The 19,571-nt window shown below is 40.7% G+C and overlaps 1 protein-coding gene across 1 annotated transcript; it reads right to left on the reverse strand.

Annotated features, from left to right (window-relative positions):
- Positions 1-1,651: 1,651 nt before the first annotated feature.
- On the reverse strand, positions 1,652-17,930 carry mapkapk5 (MAPK activated protein kinase 5). Its single transcript, XM_084025045.1, has 14 exons — positions 16,938-17,930; positions 13,663-13,736; positions 10,929-11,004; positions 9,391-9,488; positions 9,170-9,278; positions 8,968-9,057; positions 8,519-8,614; positions 8,310-8,390; positions 7,808-7,995; positions 7,519-7,639; positions 7,273-7,403; positions 6,957-7,072; positions 6,352-6,456; positions 1,652-5,511 (listed from the first exon to the last, which is right to left on the reverse strand). Exons 1-14 carry the CDS (start codon positions 16,971-16,973, stop codon positions 5,417-5,419), a joined length of 1,416 nt encoding a protein of 471 aa, XP_083881171.1. The 5' UTR covers positions 16,974-17,930; the 3' UTR covers positions 1,652-5,416.
- Between the last annotated feature and the right edge of the window lie 1,641 nt (positions 17,931-19,571).

Raw genomic sequence — 19,571 nt, forward strand, 5'->3', positions numbered from 1 at the left:
TCAGCATTTAGATTTTTGAAGCTTTACTTTGCAATTAATTACTCAAAGCTTCTCACACAAGATAGATAGATAGGCATCTATTGGCCTTTTATTGTGGACAGTCTAAGGCACACCTGTGCACTAATCATGATGTCAGATCAGCATCTTGATGTGGCACACCTGTGAGGTGGGATGGATTATCTCAGCAAAGCAGAAGTGCTCACTATCACACATTTAGACAGATTTGTGAACAATGTTTGAGAGAAATGGTAATATTGTGTATCTGGAATGAATTTTAGATCTTTAAGTCCATCTCATGAAAAATGGGAGCAAAAACAAAAGTGTTGCGTTTATATTTTTGTTGAGATAGATAGATAGATAGATAGATAGATAGATAGATAGATAGATAGATAGATATACTTTATTGATCCCAAGCTGGGAAATTAGAGTAGCAGCAGCATTACACACAGTGACAACACAGTAACTAAAGATAAAGAACACAATATGTAAAAAAAAAAAACATGTTGGAAGAGCAATATAAAAAGTATAAGATGTATAAATCGCAGTAGATAAAAAGTGCAAATTGAACAGTGAAAAAATAAAAAAGCCAAATTCCTCATAACTAAGTGTGCAAACGAACTGCATTTAAAATAATTCCATGGTGACCTTATACTCTTCAATCCTCTGCATTGTAATAAAGGTGACTCTTTTTTAGATATTTGCAGAGGTGAAACCATCGGATATACTGTATGTTACTGGGTCAGAGTAAATAAAAATGGAACACAGCATAAATTAAAGATTTGATTTCTGCAATAAAAAAAACAAAAATTCACACTGAATATCCTTTTTGGCTGAAGCAGTTGCGGCACCGAAACCCTCCCAAAACTCCTGAACAATACCTGTGCACAGACTGACGCTGATGAAGTGAAGCAGAGCAAAGTTTTAGTAGAGGCAAGTAAGTTTTATTTGCACTTGTCTGTAAAAACTCTGTAAACTGTATAATTCACATTTCATTATGAGTAGTAATTCCATATAAATACAACTGTTTTAGCATTGTGTTGAAAGAGGAATCAGACCTGTAGTTCCTATTGAAAGACAACCATAATTCATTGTTCAGGGACAGCTTTCCGACGCCTGTAGTACCACGACGCATCCACTAGATGGAGACATAAACCATAGTTTTCACGCGGAAGAATGCTCTGTAAATTAACAAACACGGCTGGAATGAACACGGCAATCATCCAGACAGAGCAGCCTCGAGGTAAGGTAAGACATCGTTTTTGTGTATGGCTGTGTAAAGTGAAGTTTATTTACTTTTCGCTCTTCTTCGGCTGTTTGTTCCGTATGTACTGGGTGTACTTATAGGACTTGGACCATTGGCTTTCACGACATTTATGTGTGCTAACGTGAAGTCGCAAATTCGCCAGCACCTCTATGCGTAGTGAGCTCAGTAAGCTGCTTGATGTTATGGCATTAAGTTTAGTTAAAAATGTTTACGAGCGTCTTTCCATTATGTTTCGTGTAAGTTGAACATGTGCATAGTTTGTTTGTGTGCGCATGCGCAACTGTCCCTAGTATGGGCTGCGTTCGAGTTCAATTCACATAGTAGTAGTCATTGACAGCACGCCAATGACTACTCAAACACACCACAGAAGAAGAAAAAAAAACTCTGTTCAAAAGTCAAATTCCTTTATTAGAAAGTCAGCATGTTGATGATGTTCCAAAGAAGGCAAAAGGGCAAAACAAAACATAGCTGTGTAGACAGAATCACAGCGAGTCTTCGTGAGGGATTCAGGTACATGCTACATAACTGCCAGACCAGAATTATATAAAAAAAAAAAAGAAGAAAAAAAAGAAGTGATTGTTAAAGCAGAGAAAAATCTTGGAACTTAAATGATTTCCTTCCCTCTGTATTTCTTCCTGACTTAAACAAACAAGGAATGGCTCAAAAACCCCCAGCTTTCGATACTTTAGTACACACACAGCAGAGGAAACGGAAGCAACTTGGAATTTATCTAGGATAGCGAGTGCTGACTAGTCATTTTTAATGAGCTGATTTTTTTTAAAACGACATTTATTTATCCTCAGTCAGCATCCACGAACAATAGATTCATTTTAATAAAATCAGAAATCTGGGCTCTCCTCACCGAGCAGATAAGAGAGGATGTGACTAAGTAGATGCTATTTAATATTTGTGAAATATGTCTTAAGTTTGGTTCGACTGAATGTCAGTCTGATGCATCCTGCAGCAGCAGCAGCAGCGGTTACTCAGTCAAGAGGATGCAGCAGGGAGGAAGCATCTCCAAAACCAGCTGCCGCTCTGGCATTTTTAGTAACACTGGGCTGCAAACGGCAGGTAAATGGTGTCTGAGCATGATTGTATTTATTTTTCACTTGGTGTTTTCATCGTTAGGTGTACCCATATCAAGATATATGCCTTGAATTTACAGTAGAAAATGCTTATGAATACACTGCCCTCCTCCCAATGAACTTGTCTCCCAGTGTGGTGGGAGAGAGGCAGAGAGGCCACGGGGTGGAATTCTTTGCCTCATTTGTGGACAGCAAATCCATCAAATTCAGTGCCCCATGCCATATCACTGTTCTCCAAAGTACTGCAGTTTTCATATTTGTCGACGCTGCTCAAAGCTTTCAGCCATTTCTCAGCACCTTCTACATTTTTTTTTTTTTTTTTTTTTACAATTATGCAGTGGATGGAGGCTTAGGACATGAGGATGAAGTTTCACTTTAATATGCACAAAAACTGAAGTGTAAAAATAATACTTTATTGCTTTCAAAGGGTTTGTCAGTGCCCCTATTTTTTTGGTCGGTTGCTCGACAACCTGCAGAGGAACTGTGCCCAATTAAGAAATAGGCCGACCACTAATTCAACCCGGTTAAAAGCAACAATTGTCAATTTTGTATGAGATTTATTTAAAAAGAAACAATGTGTTGATTACTGTGATTTACAGGTGCTGGAAAGCAGATTTTGTTGCCAGTCGTTTACTCCTTTTCAGTCATTAGCTTAAGCTAAGCAAACCGGCTGCTAACTTACAGGCAAGCTATGCAAACACTCGGCAAAAAGGCGAATACGGGTATTTCCCAAAATGTTGAACTATTCCCTTAATGTGTCAGTGGTGAAATAAGAGGATATATTGAGACACAAGCCCCCAAAAAAAGAATCAAGCAAAAGGACAGATTTCCCCAAATAAAAAACGATATATTCATTTCAACAAAATGTTGCCAAACTAATACACCAATTTGCAAAATGAAAGCCATCATTTTGTTACAAGAAAACAAGCAAATCACAGCCGAAAGTTTAAATAGCGATAACACTACTTTAGAATGATTCTGTCCCCTTCCTCCCATAATTAGATTTTACTGATCAGAGCAGTAAAGAATGAAGACACCGCCCCGTCAACAAGGCACATTTGAGCATTAAACTTAGCCATGGAATAATAAGGCCTTCTCAAACAAGCTGTGGTTACCATTAAGACTTGAAGGGGAGGCTGCGTGACGAACCATCGTCAAGACAGAATCACGACAGTAACGATGAGCCTTTTTGTAGTATTTGTTTTTAAGCCACACCAAAATGAAAAGCTTTCCTTCATGTCACTTACAAATGGTGGGAAACGTCCTCTTATTCTGAGCGTAGCTACGTGGCGATGCATTTGACAGGTCATTTAGCTTAAGTAGCTGAATTTTCTTCATGAGTTTATCTTTTGGAGACAAGTTTTTCACTGCACAGCAACAATATTTTGCTCCAATGTTTTCAAATGATCCAGAATAGACATCCTTTTCATTAAGGTCAAAAATGGTCAACGTAGTAATCCTGACTCGAACGTACGTTCTCTATGAAGACATCATCAAAAAGGGAATAAAAAAAATAAAAAAAAAATTCTGATAATTTTCACAAACAGGAAACATTATTGGAGAAATAACCAGGCACCGAACAAGAGAACTCTGGGCCCCAGATCAACGTGGCCTCTTTCAAACACCTGAACATGAATCCCTTCTTTGAAGAAATACTATCAGACATGGAGCACGAGAGCAGAACGGCACAGCAGGGATGTCATCCTGGCCAACCAGTGACATTAATCACAGCTAAAGGATGAAGATGAGTGAAATCAAGACGGTAATACTGATGGATTGTATCTCACTTCCATGTACATTCATCCGCTATGAATGCATGAATATATTATTGCCCCATTACACATTCAGTAGCGCTGCAAGTCAGAACTGTAAAACACTGAAACGGACCTGTTAAAAGGACGCTGAAGCCCTTGTAGTCTTTTGTTTTTTTCCTGGCGTAGAGATGTCAACATTGCACCGAAAAAGGCCCGGTGTTTCTGTGTCTCTGTTGGCTCGAGCAGCAAGCGCTCCTGCTCTAAAAAGGACTTCAATATTAACGGACTCCGGTCTGAATCCCAGGAGATACGACTTCATGTCAAAAGGTTCACAGATCAACGCGACTTTTAACTGGAGACTGAATTTAAGACCTTTCAGAATCACATCAGAAATGCTAAGACATAAAAACGCCTCAATATAAAATAATTCGCTTAATTTCATGTGCCGGACAAAAACTTCAGGAGCTGACGCGCGGTATCGTCCCTTCCACGTGTATGAGTTGAACTCAAAGAGTTTGTGACAATAAACTCAACCGGAACTTTTAACTGTATCTGGAAAAAAAACCTGTCATTGTGAGGCAGTTAAAAGCTCCAAAAACCATCTAAATGAGCCATAGTGTCCATGCCTATTTACACTGCTTTGTCTATTTAATAGCATCTATTACCAGCTTAAAAAAGGGTTTGACTAAAATAATTTGGGGTTGGTTTTGTGATACTTTTTTTTTTACCTCCATTCCCACTCTGCCTTGACCTCTACACATCAAAATGATCAAGTGAAAACAAAGATTCGTATAATTTAAACACAATCTCAGAATCAAGAGTGTGTGGAAGAACAAAGTCACATCGCAGGCAGCGTCTCTCGACTGCCAGGCTACACAGAAGATATAAAATAATGGAAATCTTTGTTTAAATAAATACAATTCTTAAGATGGTTAAAAGAAAATAAAACAGAATAAAATTAAATAACTGGGATAAAATATGCGATGCCCTAGACAAGCTGCTAATAAAATTTCCCTCCCAGAAAATAATTTCTGTAACTGATTTTTCTCTTTTCTCTTTTTTGCAAAAAATGAAAATATAGGGTTTTTTTTTTTTTCAATGTTCTTTGAAAGTGTCCATTAAAAAAAAATTATAGTACCAATGAGTCCTCTTTGAAATATATCTACAGCTGTACAGTAGGTCTTGCAAGTGAATTCATGAAAAAAAAGAAAAAAAGTTAGCGCATCATTTTACATAAAAAAGCCTCTTTACAGATATGGGTTAAAAAGGGTCATATTAAACAATATAAAAAGGAGATAGAAAGACAGCGTTTGCTAATGAGATTCTTGGAGATTTGTCTTCTCTTCAATGGCCTGTTTCACTACTTCGGCCAACTTCAAGCGGTCGACTTTATCAGAGAAGGATCGTCCTGCAACGGGAAAAATAAAGGTTAAGGACCTGGTTACCACATACTCAACGAACAGCTACGGATAAACGATTAACTGGAAAAGAGTCGGACTGCATTGATCAACTTATTTACACCGACCCATCATCTGTCTTCTTCACTTGATCCGTTATCTATCAGGCTTTCACCACAGGCACTAAAATAGAATATATTAGGGATGCCAAGTTTACCCCTCGTTAACTGATCATTAAAGAGTAACTTCACGCTTTGACATGTTTCGTTAAGCTAAATAGTAAATGATATGAATGTACTTTGATGAAAGATATCAATGATGGTGTTCATATTGACAATTCTTACCAAATAAATAAATAAAAAAGAGAAAGAAATGGTTGAAAATGGCTCAACACACCATCTGCTGTTTTATATCGGCACTAAATCTACGTCAAGAAATTTAAAAAATGCCCTTTAGTGAGACCGACCGCCTCACCTCTCCCACTGCATCGATCGTTTTTACTTTTTCCCTATTTATCACTGCAGCATTACAAGCATGAAATGATGCACTGAGTGGACTAAACCTCAGACCTGGGGATGAAGTTACACTTTGAGTGAGCTGTTTTTGTAACTGCAGCTGTTTTTTTTAGGCAGTCAGATGAAGCAAAAAGGCCAGATAACCTGGGCCATCATTCCAGCTAAATACATATACTGGAAGGGAAAAGAGAGTCAGAAGTTATGTTGCTAATGTTGGACACATTGACAATGAAACTACAGGTAAATACTGTAATTCAGCCTTTTTCCAGATGTCAAAAGCAACGACAGCTGCTTCCCTAGTAATTGTTTAATGGTTCCAGATGGAATGACACTGACCGTCCCAGCTGAGCCCCTGCAGGCCGTCTCTCAGCTGTTTACAGTCTCTGTTGAACCTCCAGGCTTCATACATCACCTCGTTGAGCTTCTCGTCCTCGTTCTCTCCTAGACAAACGCAAACATTTCATTTCAGAAGCGATTCTCTTTCACTAAGAGACACTTTACATTGACAAGAAAACAACATATATACAATATGTCGCAATGAAACTAGTTATCTTAGATTTTGGATATTACAATATGGCATAACTGTTTTCCTGGTTTTAAAGGCTGCATTTCAGTGAGGTGAATTTTCTGAACCTTTCCAACTGTTCTAGCTGTTTTATGATTTACTTTTACCTACCTAGTCATTATATCCACATTACTGAGGATTATTTCTACAAAAATAGACAATATCTCCACAATACCCAAGTATCTGGACAATTAGAAGTCCAGCAATGTTTATTCATCGTACCTGTAAAACATGGCTTTCTCAGTATTGTCTAAGATAGCAGACTGGGCCACTAAATTTAAATACCAGGTGATACCAGTAAAATGTTGGTTGCGTGTGTGTTTTTTTTCTTGAGTTTAGTTAATTATAATGTCGACATCAGTGTGGGTTTACTCACCAGCTTGTGGTAGTATACACTGTGCTATGACATCGCGTAATTTTTCCAGCGCTACGTTGGAGTCTTCCCCTCCGTTCTCTGGGTCATGAATGAAGAAACCTTCGCTGGGCTTGGGGCTGCAACATGGACACCAAAACACATTCCAAACGTTGACCCAATTAGGAGACTAGTAACTGAAGAGGATGACATTTTAGTTTAGATTTAGCACAAGTGGAAACATTAGAATCTCTCCTTATCTTGCTACCATATCTGATCACTTAAAAAAAACACAAGATGAGAAAAGTTGCTAGAATATCTTCAACAAAAGCACTCCTACCCTAGTAGTTTCCGCTTCCTGAGGATTGGATTGTTGACAGAGTTCAGAGGCTTCAGGCTGACGTTCAGATCCTGAATTCTCATGTTGGCCAGCTGCTCTGCGTGGGCCTGCTGGATACCTGCGACTACCGCCTGGAAGGTGAGCGGACAGACAGGAAGAATAGGAAGAAGACACCAGTCACTGTGAGCCAGCTGGTCAAATAATTCAGGACATGCAAGATTTTGCGCCTATTAGCGTCACAGTCACCTTATCCATCATCATCTGGGCAGAGGGCAGCACGTTGTCGAGGGCTTCAGTGCAGTTGAGCCAAGGGTGATCCAAGACTCCCTCAATCGTCAGCCTCTCCTCTGGCTTCACCTTCAGCAGCCTGTAGGGGGCAGGCCAGACGGGGAGGCGGCACAAATTATTGGACAGAAAAAGGACGAATGAGGGACGGTATGACTGAAAGAAGGAGAGTAGGAGAAGAGGAGTTCTGTGTGTCACGTTCTGGGACAACAAGATGCGGTAACCAGACCAGACGGAGAAAATGACTTACTTGCGTACGATGTCCTTGGCCATCTCAGAGATTTGGCTCCATTCATCTTCAGGGAAGTCAAAGCTGCCCGTCATGATCTTTTTCCTCATGTCCTTTGGGATGGTGCGACTGTGGTGCTTGGAATAGAACGGAGGATAGCCGCACAGCATCACGTAGATGATCACACCGAGGGACCACAAGTCACAGCTCTGAAGAACGACAGGAACAAGAAAAGACACATTTACTTAAATGTAACTTCAGTAAGTGGTGGAGGGATGAGACCACGCCCACTTCCATGTGACAAAAGCCTCGACGTAGCTTGGAAAATAGCGATAGGATATGGGGGCACTTAATTTGATGGCTTTATTTCATGAAGGTCGTCTAGCAGAAGAAGCTGTGCAATATTAGGCCTGATTTGAAACCGTAGATGCCATTTGTTCCATCACAGTACACTTTAAAAACATGTTTAAGTGAGCAGTTAAAAAGGTTTTGTATAAGATACAGTAGCAGGTATGAGTCTCACCTTGTTATAGGTATAAGGAGTGGGTGAAGTAGGTATAATTCCAGACTTTTCCTTTTGGTGTCTTCTTTGAGCCTCAAGTACCTGAAGAGAAACGGCGATACATCATGGAAACGTGCTTCAGCTTTCATTATTACTGCATCTGAGGTGTTTCGATCCATGTGTGTACATTTAACAAGAGTCTTTGGTTTAATTCTATCTTTGCTTTTTACCTGAGGTGCTACATAATAGGGAGTGAACTGAGGGGTCATCAAGTCTCCTTGATCAATTTTGGCAAAGCCAAAGTCACACAACTTCACAGGTGCGTCCTGTGGAAAAGACAGATCACAGAGTGAGAAATGTGAACGTGCATAGATATTTCTGGCTTGAGCTTCACTTGACGATTCTTATTTTTAATGAACACATTCAGGTTCCAGGGGGATCATTAAATGTGCTGCCAGAGTAAGAGTGCATTTCCAGTCCCAGATATTCCCAAAGCCTACACATTATCTTGGCCAATTTCTCCCAAATACAAATCAGTCAATTTTCCTAGTTAGTGTCTCAAAGAGTCAATCTGCAGCCTTACCGTCTGGCAAAGTTTATTTTCCTTTTGTAGCAAAAGCATCAGGCGTGGTATCATTTTAAAATAGCGATATTTATGTCTGCAACTTCAGCTACTTACCAGAGAGTTATCCTTAAAGAGCAGGTTCTCGGGCTTCAGGTCGCGATGTGCAATATTAAGGGAGTGACAATGTTCCAAGGCTTGACTGATCTACAAGGAGGAAGATACATCAGTATGAGACACCACTCTGTCTGTCTGCCTGTCTGTCTGTGTGTGTGCTGTTATGCTGTAGTGTGTGTTTTGTGTGAGCGTCTCGACCCACCTGTTTAGTGACCTGACTGGCCATCTTTTCAGTAAAGTGCCTGTGCTGACTGATTCTGTGGAACAGCTCGCCACCCTCCATCATCTCCATAACAATCAGGAGCCTCGCTCTGTAAGACAGGAGGTGTGGTTGTGTCGGGGAAAAGAGCAATAGAGGAGATGGATTGATGTAAACTTTAAAAAAAAAAAAAAAGGAAAGGCATGAGAGTCCTAGCTCTTTACCTTGGGCTGGACTCGTGTGGGAACTGGACACTGTTTGCGTAAACCTCCAGGATTTGCACTATGTTTGGGTGGTTGGCACACATCATGTGGAGGCGCACCTGCATGGGAGAGAATCAAACAGCCTGTAAAATGTAATCCACTTAAATATGCTGGTTTGATTTTATAACAGTGAAACTACAACACAGAAGAGCATCCCACAGAAAGTAATCTTGTTAAACTGCAGCAGAGACGATGGAGCATCTAGTGTTTGTGAGGTTGTTTCCCCTCATAGCTTTACCTAGTTTTACCAAGCACACAAATACATATTTCTATTGGACAAGAAACTGGGGGTGACCAATAATAGAGCTTTTCACATATTCCTATTCTGTTTGATATATGTACTTGTATAACCTGATATCTATAGAGCTGCAGGAATGAGTCCTAAAACCCAGAAATGATACATAGTGAAAGCTGACACAATGGTTTCACTGTAAATTGTCATAACCATCAACCCATAGCATGATGTCGACACAGCAGAGCAGCCTCAGTCCTCTGCCTGTGTCGTCACAGGATGTGTCCTAGTAGTGGAGTCTAGGTTTTGTCAGAGTTCAGAACCCTATTCATGTTGTTAGGTGCATAAAACGGAGGAAAATAGACTTTAGGCTTAAAATACACCAACATTTTGTGTAGACACGCTGTAGCAGAAATTCAGTGAAGGCCTTGTTTACTTTTCCTTCGTGTGTGTGTGTGTGAGTGTGTGAGAGATGCCCGCCTGCAAACTGAAGGTGGTTTAGTACTTTGGTAGTGGAGCTGTGACCCAGGAGAGAGGATGTTGTACAGATTGTAAAGCCCTCTGAGGCTGTGTTTATAGATACAATTGAACTGAATCCACACATAAACCCCGACATTAATAGATTTACCTACAGTGAGTCTTATTGCAAGAATCTGCCTCATAAACTGTAACATTGAACTATCAGATACTACAAACTATGCAGCTAACGAGCGTGTGGCTTCTTCCAACTGATGCAAATTGAACAATGAAAATGATGCAGCGTCAAAATAACGAAAAAAGCCACTTGCAAGACCGTGTAACCGTTATTAAAGCGCCGACACTGAACTCATACTCCTCATGCACATACACGAATCTGAGTACTAGATACACCCTCATCTAGAAAGATGATTAAAAGTACCTGAATAATACATTGTTTAGTGGTAATCTGTGTGTTTGTGCTCTTCTATGACCGCTTTCACAGCAGCGGGAGCTCGTGTGAAGCAAGCCTGCGCTGCTTGTTTTGACTGCATGTCTCACTGCTGTATGAGCTGCTCGTCTGCTAATGACATGGAGAGGCTGCTAGAGAAAGTGTTCACCACAGGAAGGCAATGTTAAGAAACAAAGACGCACAGAAAAACAGACAGAGGAGATGTGGGAGACAGATTGACTAGGAAAGGAAACCAGGAATTAATAGAGACCAATAACAGGAAGGCAGGCGGAACAAAGCATATTGATACAGCAACAGACAACAGCCATTAATCAAAACTGCTACATTATTTCCTCGAACCTCATTCCTGGCCTTGGGGCGATCAATGAGGATTTTCAGGGCCAAGCGTTCCTGAGATGACTTCTTCACACAAACTCTAAACGGGGAGAAAACAAGAGTCAATACACATGATCACCCGATCCGTGTCACATGTGATCGTGTACGCAGAGAATGACCAGGGTGGTTTCTGTCGTCTGGAGGGGCTTTTCTTATTTTCTGGTGTTTCGCTCCGTTTGTCATTGATGTCAGGCTTTCAATCCTTGTCTGTAAAATGGAATCGTGTTTATGCCAAGTGAAATATTAAAAATAGAGAGCTATATCAGCCATAGTTATATCATATTGATTTATATGACGGTCAGAAATGCCAAACTAGATTTGAGTTCAATCAGAAAGAGTGTCACTATAAGATAATTTGTCTATCAGAGAGCAGTGGAGTTTATTTCTTGACTGAAAAGTCCTGCTTACTATGTAGCTTGGTCAAAAGGTTAAGACTATAGTTTGAACGATGTTGGCAGCACAACATGAACTCCTGATGCTTGTGTCAGGGTTACATTCTATTTATATTTAATTAGCTTTTCGCTTTATTGTCCATTTCTATGTGGCTGAATATAGTTCTACATGTGATAAAGTTGGGGTACAAGATGTGCTGTCAAGTTAAATTTGGCCCGTTATAAACGCAGACAAGAAAGCAGCCGACTAGATAGAGATCAGTACTCTGGCAGTTGCAGATTATCATGGAACATTTGAATATTGTCTACATCTTCTGTGGTCATATGAATATCCCCTGGTCATGGGGGTCTTCAAATTACATTTCAGGATTGCAGCAGAACACAGGTGAAATATGGGCCGCGCTATCAACTCCTTTCACCCTCCTCTAAGCAGCAAATGACTGAAACGCTCACTTTAAAACAGCAACCTCTGGACCTTAAACTCAGATTACACTATTAAAGCATTACTGCAAGAAACATTCTGCTTCGGCCAAAGTTCACTCCACTGGAAAGCAAACCGACCTACTGAATCACAGAGTTAGACAGAGGGAGGCTGCAACAGTAAAACACATGAATGTGAGAGTGGGAGACAGAAAGAGGTGAGGAGGAGAATAAAAATAAAATAAAAAGGATTTGTGTGAGTCTAAATCTCCATGAAATACAGAGTTAGAAAAACACGAGACAGTCAGAGTTGCTCAAAGAACAGAGTAGAGTTCTACAGAGTAGGACGTGAGTCATAGAGTTCAAGAATGTGTTTACATGGAGGGCTGATGAGTCAATTTCTCAGTCGTTCTTCTTGTCACTTGAGGCCAAAACTGCACGTTACTTTATTTGTTTTAAACAACAGGCTGGTACAGACTCACGATAGCTTAAAAGTGCAGAATGGGCACAACATTGATATATTACAGCATCTAGCTGGAATCAGCAAGGCAGTCAGACAGAATAAACACTTAAAAAGCTGTTTGAGCAGTTAGTTTTACAGTTACTGAATGGATCTTAAACGCAAACAGGAGTTAATCCGATGAAGATATTGTACCATATATATGCACGATTCATCACATGACTAACAGAGTTTCAGAATTGGTTCATTAGTAAAAAAGAATAAAAAATAAATAAAGGCTCAAACGTCATTGCTTCTTATTGTGAATATTTCAGTGTTGGAGGGTGGAAAGATTGGAGAGAAGAATGAAGAGAGGGGGAAAGAAAACTGCTGAGTTTTATCATTGATCCCTCATATTTCGACTGAAAGGTGTCGGGGTTGGATAAACATTCAGGGTTGGATAGATTTAAGCCCAGGGTGCTGCGCATACATGGATTGTGTGAGGCTACGGGTGCCAAACATCTCCGTATTAAGCCACGGGTTGCGACAGTGTTACATACAGGGAAGTTAGCACCTGCCTCCTGTCGAATATCGGGTAAATGTTGGATGTGACAGGTAAAATTCCTGAGGCAGGTGAGAAAACAAACAACAGAGGCAGGTGAGGAAAGAACTTAATTTCAGATGTTTACACACTAGTGGTTGGTCCAGTCTGTTAAATCCCTCCCATCATGTGACAAGCATCTGGCCCCTTTCATATTCTCAATATGTGTTAATGTGTCAAGGATAAAGTCAGATGGTGCTAGTGAAATGGTGCCACAGTGAACGTGATGCAATAAAACCACAGGAGAAGTGACATGCAGGAAGGTCTTTTTTTTTGCCAGCAGTCACAAAATGTGTCCGTTCGATAGCTCGGTTAGCGGATGCATATGCTGTGACATCATACTTTAATCCAAGTTTGGCTCAACAGCAGCATTCACAACCATGGTGGATTAATGCACTGTAACTGGGCTGGGCAATACACCAATATCCATCTCTCTATTTAATCCTATCATGAAATTTTTTAATATTCTGAACCACAATCCAATATATTCTTAACATCTAAACAAAACTAGAAAGAACTATCAATTCCTCTTGGATCACAGCCGGGCTTACCGGGCAGAAGGATTTCTGTATTCCTAAACAACCCCAGTTGAACCCATTTCCATCGACACTCGCAAGACAATTTAACAATCACAAACCAAAAGTACCATGATGATGTCTCCTTGTTATGCGATACGTCCTGTCCTTAGTTTGATAAAAAAGAAGAGAGAAAACATCCCCTGCTGCTCTGGCTGCAACAGTTTGATAGTAATCTGACGCAGCACAAGCAACACAGTAGAAAAGATAATATTCATGAACTGGAGAAAGATGTGTAGAAATGTACTTTTCAACACACTCTCACACTCACCTGACGGGTCCACTGATGCCGGCTCCCAACTTCTGTGTCCAGTTTATGTTGTACTCGTCTAGAATAGATGTCTCCTGTCAGGAAGAGAAACCACACCAAACAAAAGGCTAAATCGAATGTAGAAAGAAATAAGAAACTTTTGTGCGAAGGCTTGTGACATAAAACACTCCTGTCTGGAGAGTAACCACCCCTGCCCTGTAATGCCCTGATTTTATATATTGTGTATATGTTTGTTCTCTCTCTGCAGAGCCCAAATCCCACAGACGGAGGCAAAGAACTAATAAGAAACTTCTGATCTGACTGCTGAGGGCAGGTAACTTCACTGTACCTCTGATCCACAAGAGGCCATACTATCACAGTAGAACTGTTGTATTGACCTACGAGGACATCATCATAGATTACTACTGACACCTGATCCTTCTGTCCTCACCATCTGGCTGGACACTGGCCAGTCGGTATTTTCCACCAGACTATCTGATTCCCTATCTTACCAGGGCTAAGGTGATGGTACAAGACCTGTGATGAACTAAGAGAGGAGGGGATGATCCTATCGATGAATCTGGCTAATTGATGGTCCTCGTGGGAACTTGAGCTAAGATTTTTACCTAAGGTGAGACTTTCCTGAAGTTATGACCCAACCTCTCAACACTTCAGAGGTTCACATGTTTTTGTGATGCTTCACAGCTAGCATCCAACTAGCATATGGGAACAAGGGCTGTAACTCTACTGATTAAGCCACCAGAGGAGAAAAAAATCTGCTCGCTTCTTCAACATCAACATCACTTCTGTCAAATGTTAAGCATTGACATTTCAAACTTCAGCATCTGGAAGCCTGGCAAGGATTCCCCCAATTCCAGGAAGAGGTTTTTTTCCCCATCTGAACTAGCAGCAGTGATGAGATCCTGCGATCTAATGGTAGGATACTTCCATTAGCACCTGATCCAGTAGTTGGTCACATTTGGGTAGGTGGAAGGCTCCTGAGAGCAGTAGATCTGATGTGATCCATCCAATAGTCCTGGATTCCAACACACTGTTGCTTCATTGTGCATCAAGAATCATGAAATGGATTCCTCTATGCAAGAATTAGTTTTTGGGGAGCAAAGCTGTTTAAATTGGATCTTATGGGGAAAGGCAGCCATTAGGCAACGTAAGTACTGTCAAAGAAGAACTGAATATCCCAAAAATGGCAGATTTCTCTCCAAGCCAGCATTCCTGTCTACCAGAGTCTATTGATTTTGGACCCTTTATCATCCACTTCAGCAGAAGTACAGAAAGTACTGCTTTATAAAATTAGGTAATAACTAGTTTAGATCAGTAAATATCTTGTTTTTTTTCTTCCATTATGAAACAGGCTACATTTAACAAAATCAACCATGAATACAATGTTTGTGTGTGTCATTAACCAATACTTATTTAAACATTTTGGCCAAAAATATTTGTTCAGTATTGCTTATATTTAAGATTAACATAATTTATTACTGTCCTCTATAGGCCCCCCTAGAAACTGGGCCCCTTTTACCCCATATGGGCGGTCTGCACAGCAGGCTCAACAGATTATCTTCTGTTTTAGTCCCCTATATGCCCCACAGTTTGGAGGCACATGGGAAAGTCCATCCCTGAGCCAGTACTCCATAATATACTGGTGGAGGAGAAGAAGTCCAAACCTTTGGGATACATATGTTCTAACCTGGCTGCCTCTGACCTTGTTCCCCCATATTCGCTGCTCTTGGGGTGGCGGGATGCCTCCCTTCAAAGAAAAGTACATCCACAACGACTAGACTGAGAGGAGGAGATGGCTGGCTGATCCTGTCTTGGGAAGTTTCATCCAGCATTATGTACCAAACCTGCAACTACGACCCTCATGGCAGACAGACACCAATAACCTTCAGTGCGAACAGATCATGATAATAATCATGCCGATCCTTGCTACCTCGCTCTGGCGCTCCTATTGGGAAGGTCCACCAAATGCATCCAGGATCAGATGGATGTGTCAAAGTCAAGATTCACACTTATCTCCATCTAGTTGCACACATTGTGTCCTTACCTCAACGAGAAGAGGACATGGCAACATTCAACTAACTCAAAATCACAGCGGTTTTGGGGACAGCTGATAAAAGTCACCAGGACGAGATGACATGACCACATCTGAGGTAGGGAGGAACAAACCAACATCCCAGCCTGAAAAGGAAAAGCCAACTGCTCTGAATAAGAGGTCAGTCCTCAAAGGACCATTCCCAATCTTTGCCTTTACCTCAATAATCAACTGCTGTTTAGCATAAAATACTTTCTTGTGCTGGATTAGAATATTTTTTAGTTTGTGAATATTTCCAAATGTATGCTGTGTTTGAGTAAAGCTGGCTAAGTATACCAATCTCTGTTTATACTTTATGTAACTAACCCCACACTTGAGATCAGAAAATGATTAACCTTTCCTGAGAATATTATTTTTGGCCAGCACAATCCAGTGAATTGTTTTCCTCTGCCCAAGAGGCAGCATCATTTCTCCTCCCTCTCACTGACCTGCCCACTCCAATCAGGTCTGTGTAAACTCAAAAACTGATTGGGATTCGTGCTGATTACGAAACACAGGACAACAGGCTTCTCAGCTGACAACTACCCAGGAACCATAACCATCATATTGGTCGAGGGATCTGACTTCACTACGCCCAACCTTAACAGTCCTGGACAATGGATCTAACAAAGCTGCTTACCAATTAAACCATTTCTTTAGAGTGTCATGGTGTTGATACCAGGGTGTTTGGTTCACTTTAACCCACTAATCCTTGGTTATGATAACGACCCCAGTGTGCTGCAGTTCTCTGTGCCATCCCCTCAATCAACACCGCTTTAAGTACATGCTGACCCAACTGTGAAAACAGGGGTCAGGCTACTCGGGATCACATTTTACAGCTTGCATAAAAGCCTGGGCAGTGACACATTGAGGGGAGTGGGCCAGGAACAAATCTCAGAGCCAGGGTGTATGGAAATATGACTATGACCATGTAAGAGATCCACGCTGCACAGTGATATTTTATAAAAAGGGTAAAACTTTTCTACCATTTGTAAACTACTTTGCTTCCATGTGCTGCACCAATATGACTCTTTAGATTAAAGTGCACTTTTTAAGCCCAGTATTCACTGGAATCAGTAGAGCATACGGCAACTTTTGACCTAAGTGTTGACAGAAGTAGTGACGATTATGTTGTAGACACAGACCCTAAAACAAATGGCATTGTTCACTTTATAAAATCCAAATTGAAATGAGTTATAATTACCTTGATGAACTTGTCTGCGTTATTATCCTCCGACATGGTGCTGAGCTCTGGACAGATGAGGTCTGCCTCGCCAATCCCCCACAGTTGACAGTAAAAACAAAGCGTTTTCTCCGACCTTCACACAGTTAGGTCTCGCAATCCCGGGCTGGACCACGGCGCGTTATATTGCTATTTATGACAAAAGGCCATTTGGGCAAAAATGATATCCGGCCACCGACCAACAGACAGGGCCGAGGTTGGTGCACTCGGAGACCTTTAGTCCACGAGTCGGTGCAACGTAACGTTAGATCAGACCAGCGCCGCTCATAACCTCGGGGTCCGACTCGCTCGTCCAGACGTCTTAAACTCAGTGTGGTGACCATGTATAGTGGCAAACTCCGAGCGAGCTGAACAGAACAGCCGAAGACGGGTCCAATGTGGACTAGCCCACCGCTTTTGGAGGCGCACTGAGCATGGGGCGAGAGGTGTATTTTTAGCAAGCGCAATGAGAGCAGTGCTCTGCTAACGCCGCGATGACACCGGGGACTGGCGAAGTAAGCTAGTGCCTCTCCATCCCTTGGCCAGGGCAGATTGATTTACACAACGGTAACTCCAGAAGACAAAAGGAGACCAAATAACACTATCGGAAAATCACGAGTGCTATCCTCGATTGAGGCTGGGTTGATCCGTCAGGACGAGCACACTATGTTCCCAGAAGCACGGCAGCCTATTATGTCGTCGAGCCGAGCCTGCTAGCGGGCTAGCCTGTTAGCTCCAGTGGCAAGTTCGTTTTCCAGCTCTACTCGAAGCCACAGACGTTAACATTCTTCCATAAAACCGTGTAGGCCTAATAAAAACCGGCGCTCGTACGTAACAATAACACAGTCTCGGTGACGGAAAGGGCTGATGGAGTATGTTTTCAAATGTGACCAAGGAGATGCACACATCTCTGGACTATTTAGCTAATCCCACAGTTGCTTGTCAGAGGGAATCCACAACCCGGCTCCCGTGCTGAACGCCTGATCAAAAATAAACGACATGATTTGAAAATTCGCAGAATGTGTGGATTACAATTATTTTTCTGTAAATACACGTGTTGTTGATATGTGTCAAGCGTGTATTGGTCGGTACATTTTGAAGATAACGGTTGTAAATTTTGATAAAAAATAAATTTTGAAATGGACAGACTCTTGCGGGTCCTCATAAAGGCCCCCCGTTTTTAAAAACAAACTTTATTAACAAGTTGCTTCTTGGACAAACAATAAGGCAAAAAGAACATGCAGAATACCTTAATATGGATAACACACACAAATAGAATTTGAATAAATAAAATGGCTAAACAAAACTAGTTCGCGGTCCGTAACAAATTGGATGAGGATTTTCTTTATGAATGGGAGAAACAAATCCTAGTAGAAAAATATAGTTGATCAGAAGTTCAGCATCTTTTTCTGTAACAGAGACGGCAATTATGTAAACACAAGAAAAGCTCTCTAAAACAAATATTATAGTGTCTAATCATGTCATCTTCTAACTAGAAGATACATGGTTTGTTGTTTTTATGTAACTTTACTGCAAATACTATTATCAAGTATAACATGAAGAAATTCATGGCAGGGGTAAACAGCAGTGATTACTTTGAAATGCACCTCACATTTGGAGGGGCAGGGTATTAAATAGTATAGGCTAGTTTGTATGCTTGTTTTAATAAGTGCAGTTCAAAAGAATAGAATGTATTGTTTGGCCATGAAAATGCTCTGAATCAACCTTAAATAACTAACAGATGTTGTCAAAGCGAGAGAACATGTACTACCAGATACATCAATTCCTCATAATGCAGGATTTTTTTTTGCACAACCCACATGTTTTTCCAGATAGGTGTCATAATTGGAATTAAAAAGTAACTCAATAAAATAGATATATAGATATTGTGACTCTGACTAGAAGGCTAACTCAAAGAAACACTAATTTAATAGGTAATTGTATGAACAGTCTAGCAGGTCATCTATTGTTCCCCTCCCTGTTTTCTATTTGTGAACACCTGAAATGAGCATTACCATTTTTTTTGCTATATGTCTTATAATAATACAAATTCTAACTGAAAGAATAAATGCAGAACATACTGTCAGATAGTGTTGGAGAAAATTATAAAAGGTGTCTGACATGGATTTTTTTCCTTCATGAAGTGTGAAGCTAATGTGGTCCTAAGTTAGTTATTGAATGTTACTGGAAAATATCCTTCAATTTGAAAAAAATAATATTAATGTATTTTAATCATACATTTTTTGTTTTTTAAGTTTCTTTAATGGTGCTAAATACGAGATTGTGAGCATTTCTACTGCCCCTCAGCGTCTCTCTGGTGATGGCTGTGGCGACTGGAAGCAATGATATCAGCTGAAACTGCCTATATGAGGCTATGAGCTGGCCAAAAAGCATGGGCAGCCTGGTGTCAACAAAGCTCAAGATGAAGCTCAGATTACAACACACACACACATAAAGAGAGAGATGGAGAGTCACTTTATTATCTGCTCAGGTAGATATAACTATTACTTTATCTTTACAATGCAAATAGTTGTCTGCTGCAATATTAATGCTCTATTACACCTTTAAAGGAAACAGATGCTTAAAAAATAGCCTATAGAAGTTCCGTAGCCTATA

This window comes from Eutrigla gurnardus, assembly GCF_963514095.1.
Source record: "Eutrigla gurnardus genome assembly, chromosome: 13".
NCBI classification, from domain to species: Eukaryota; Metazoa; Chordata; class Actinopteri; order Perciformes; family Triglidae; genus Eutrigla; species Eutrigla gurnardus.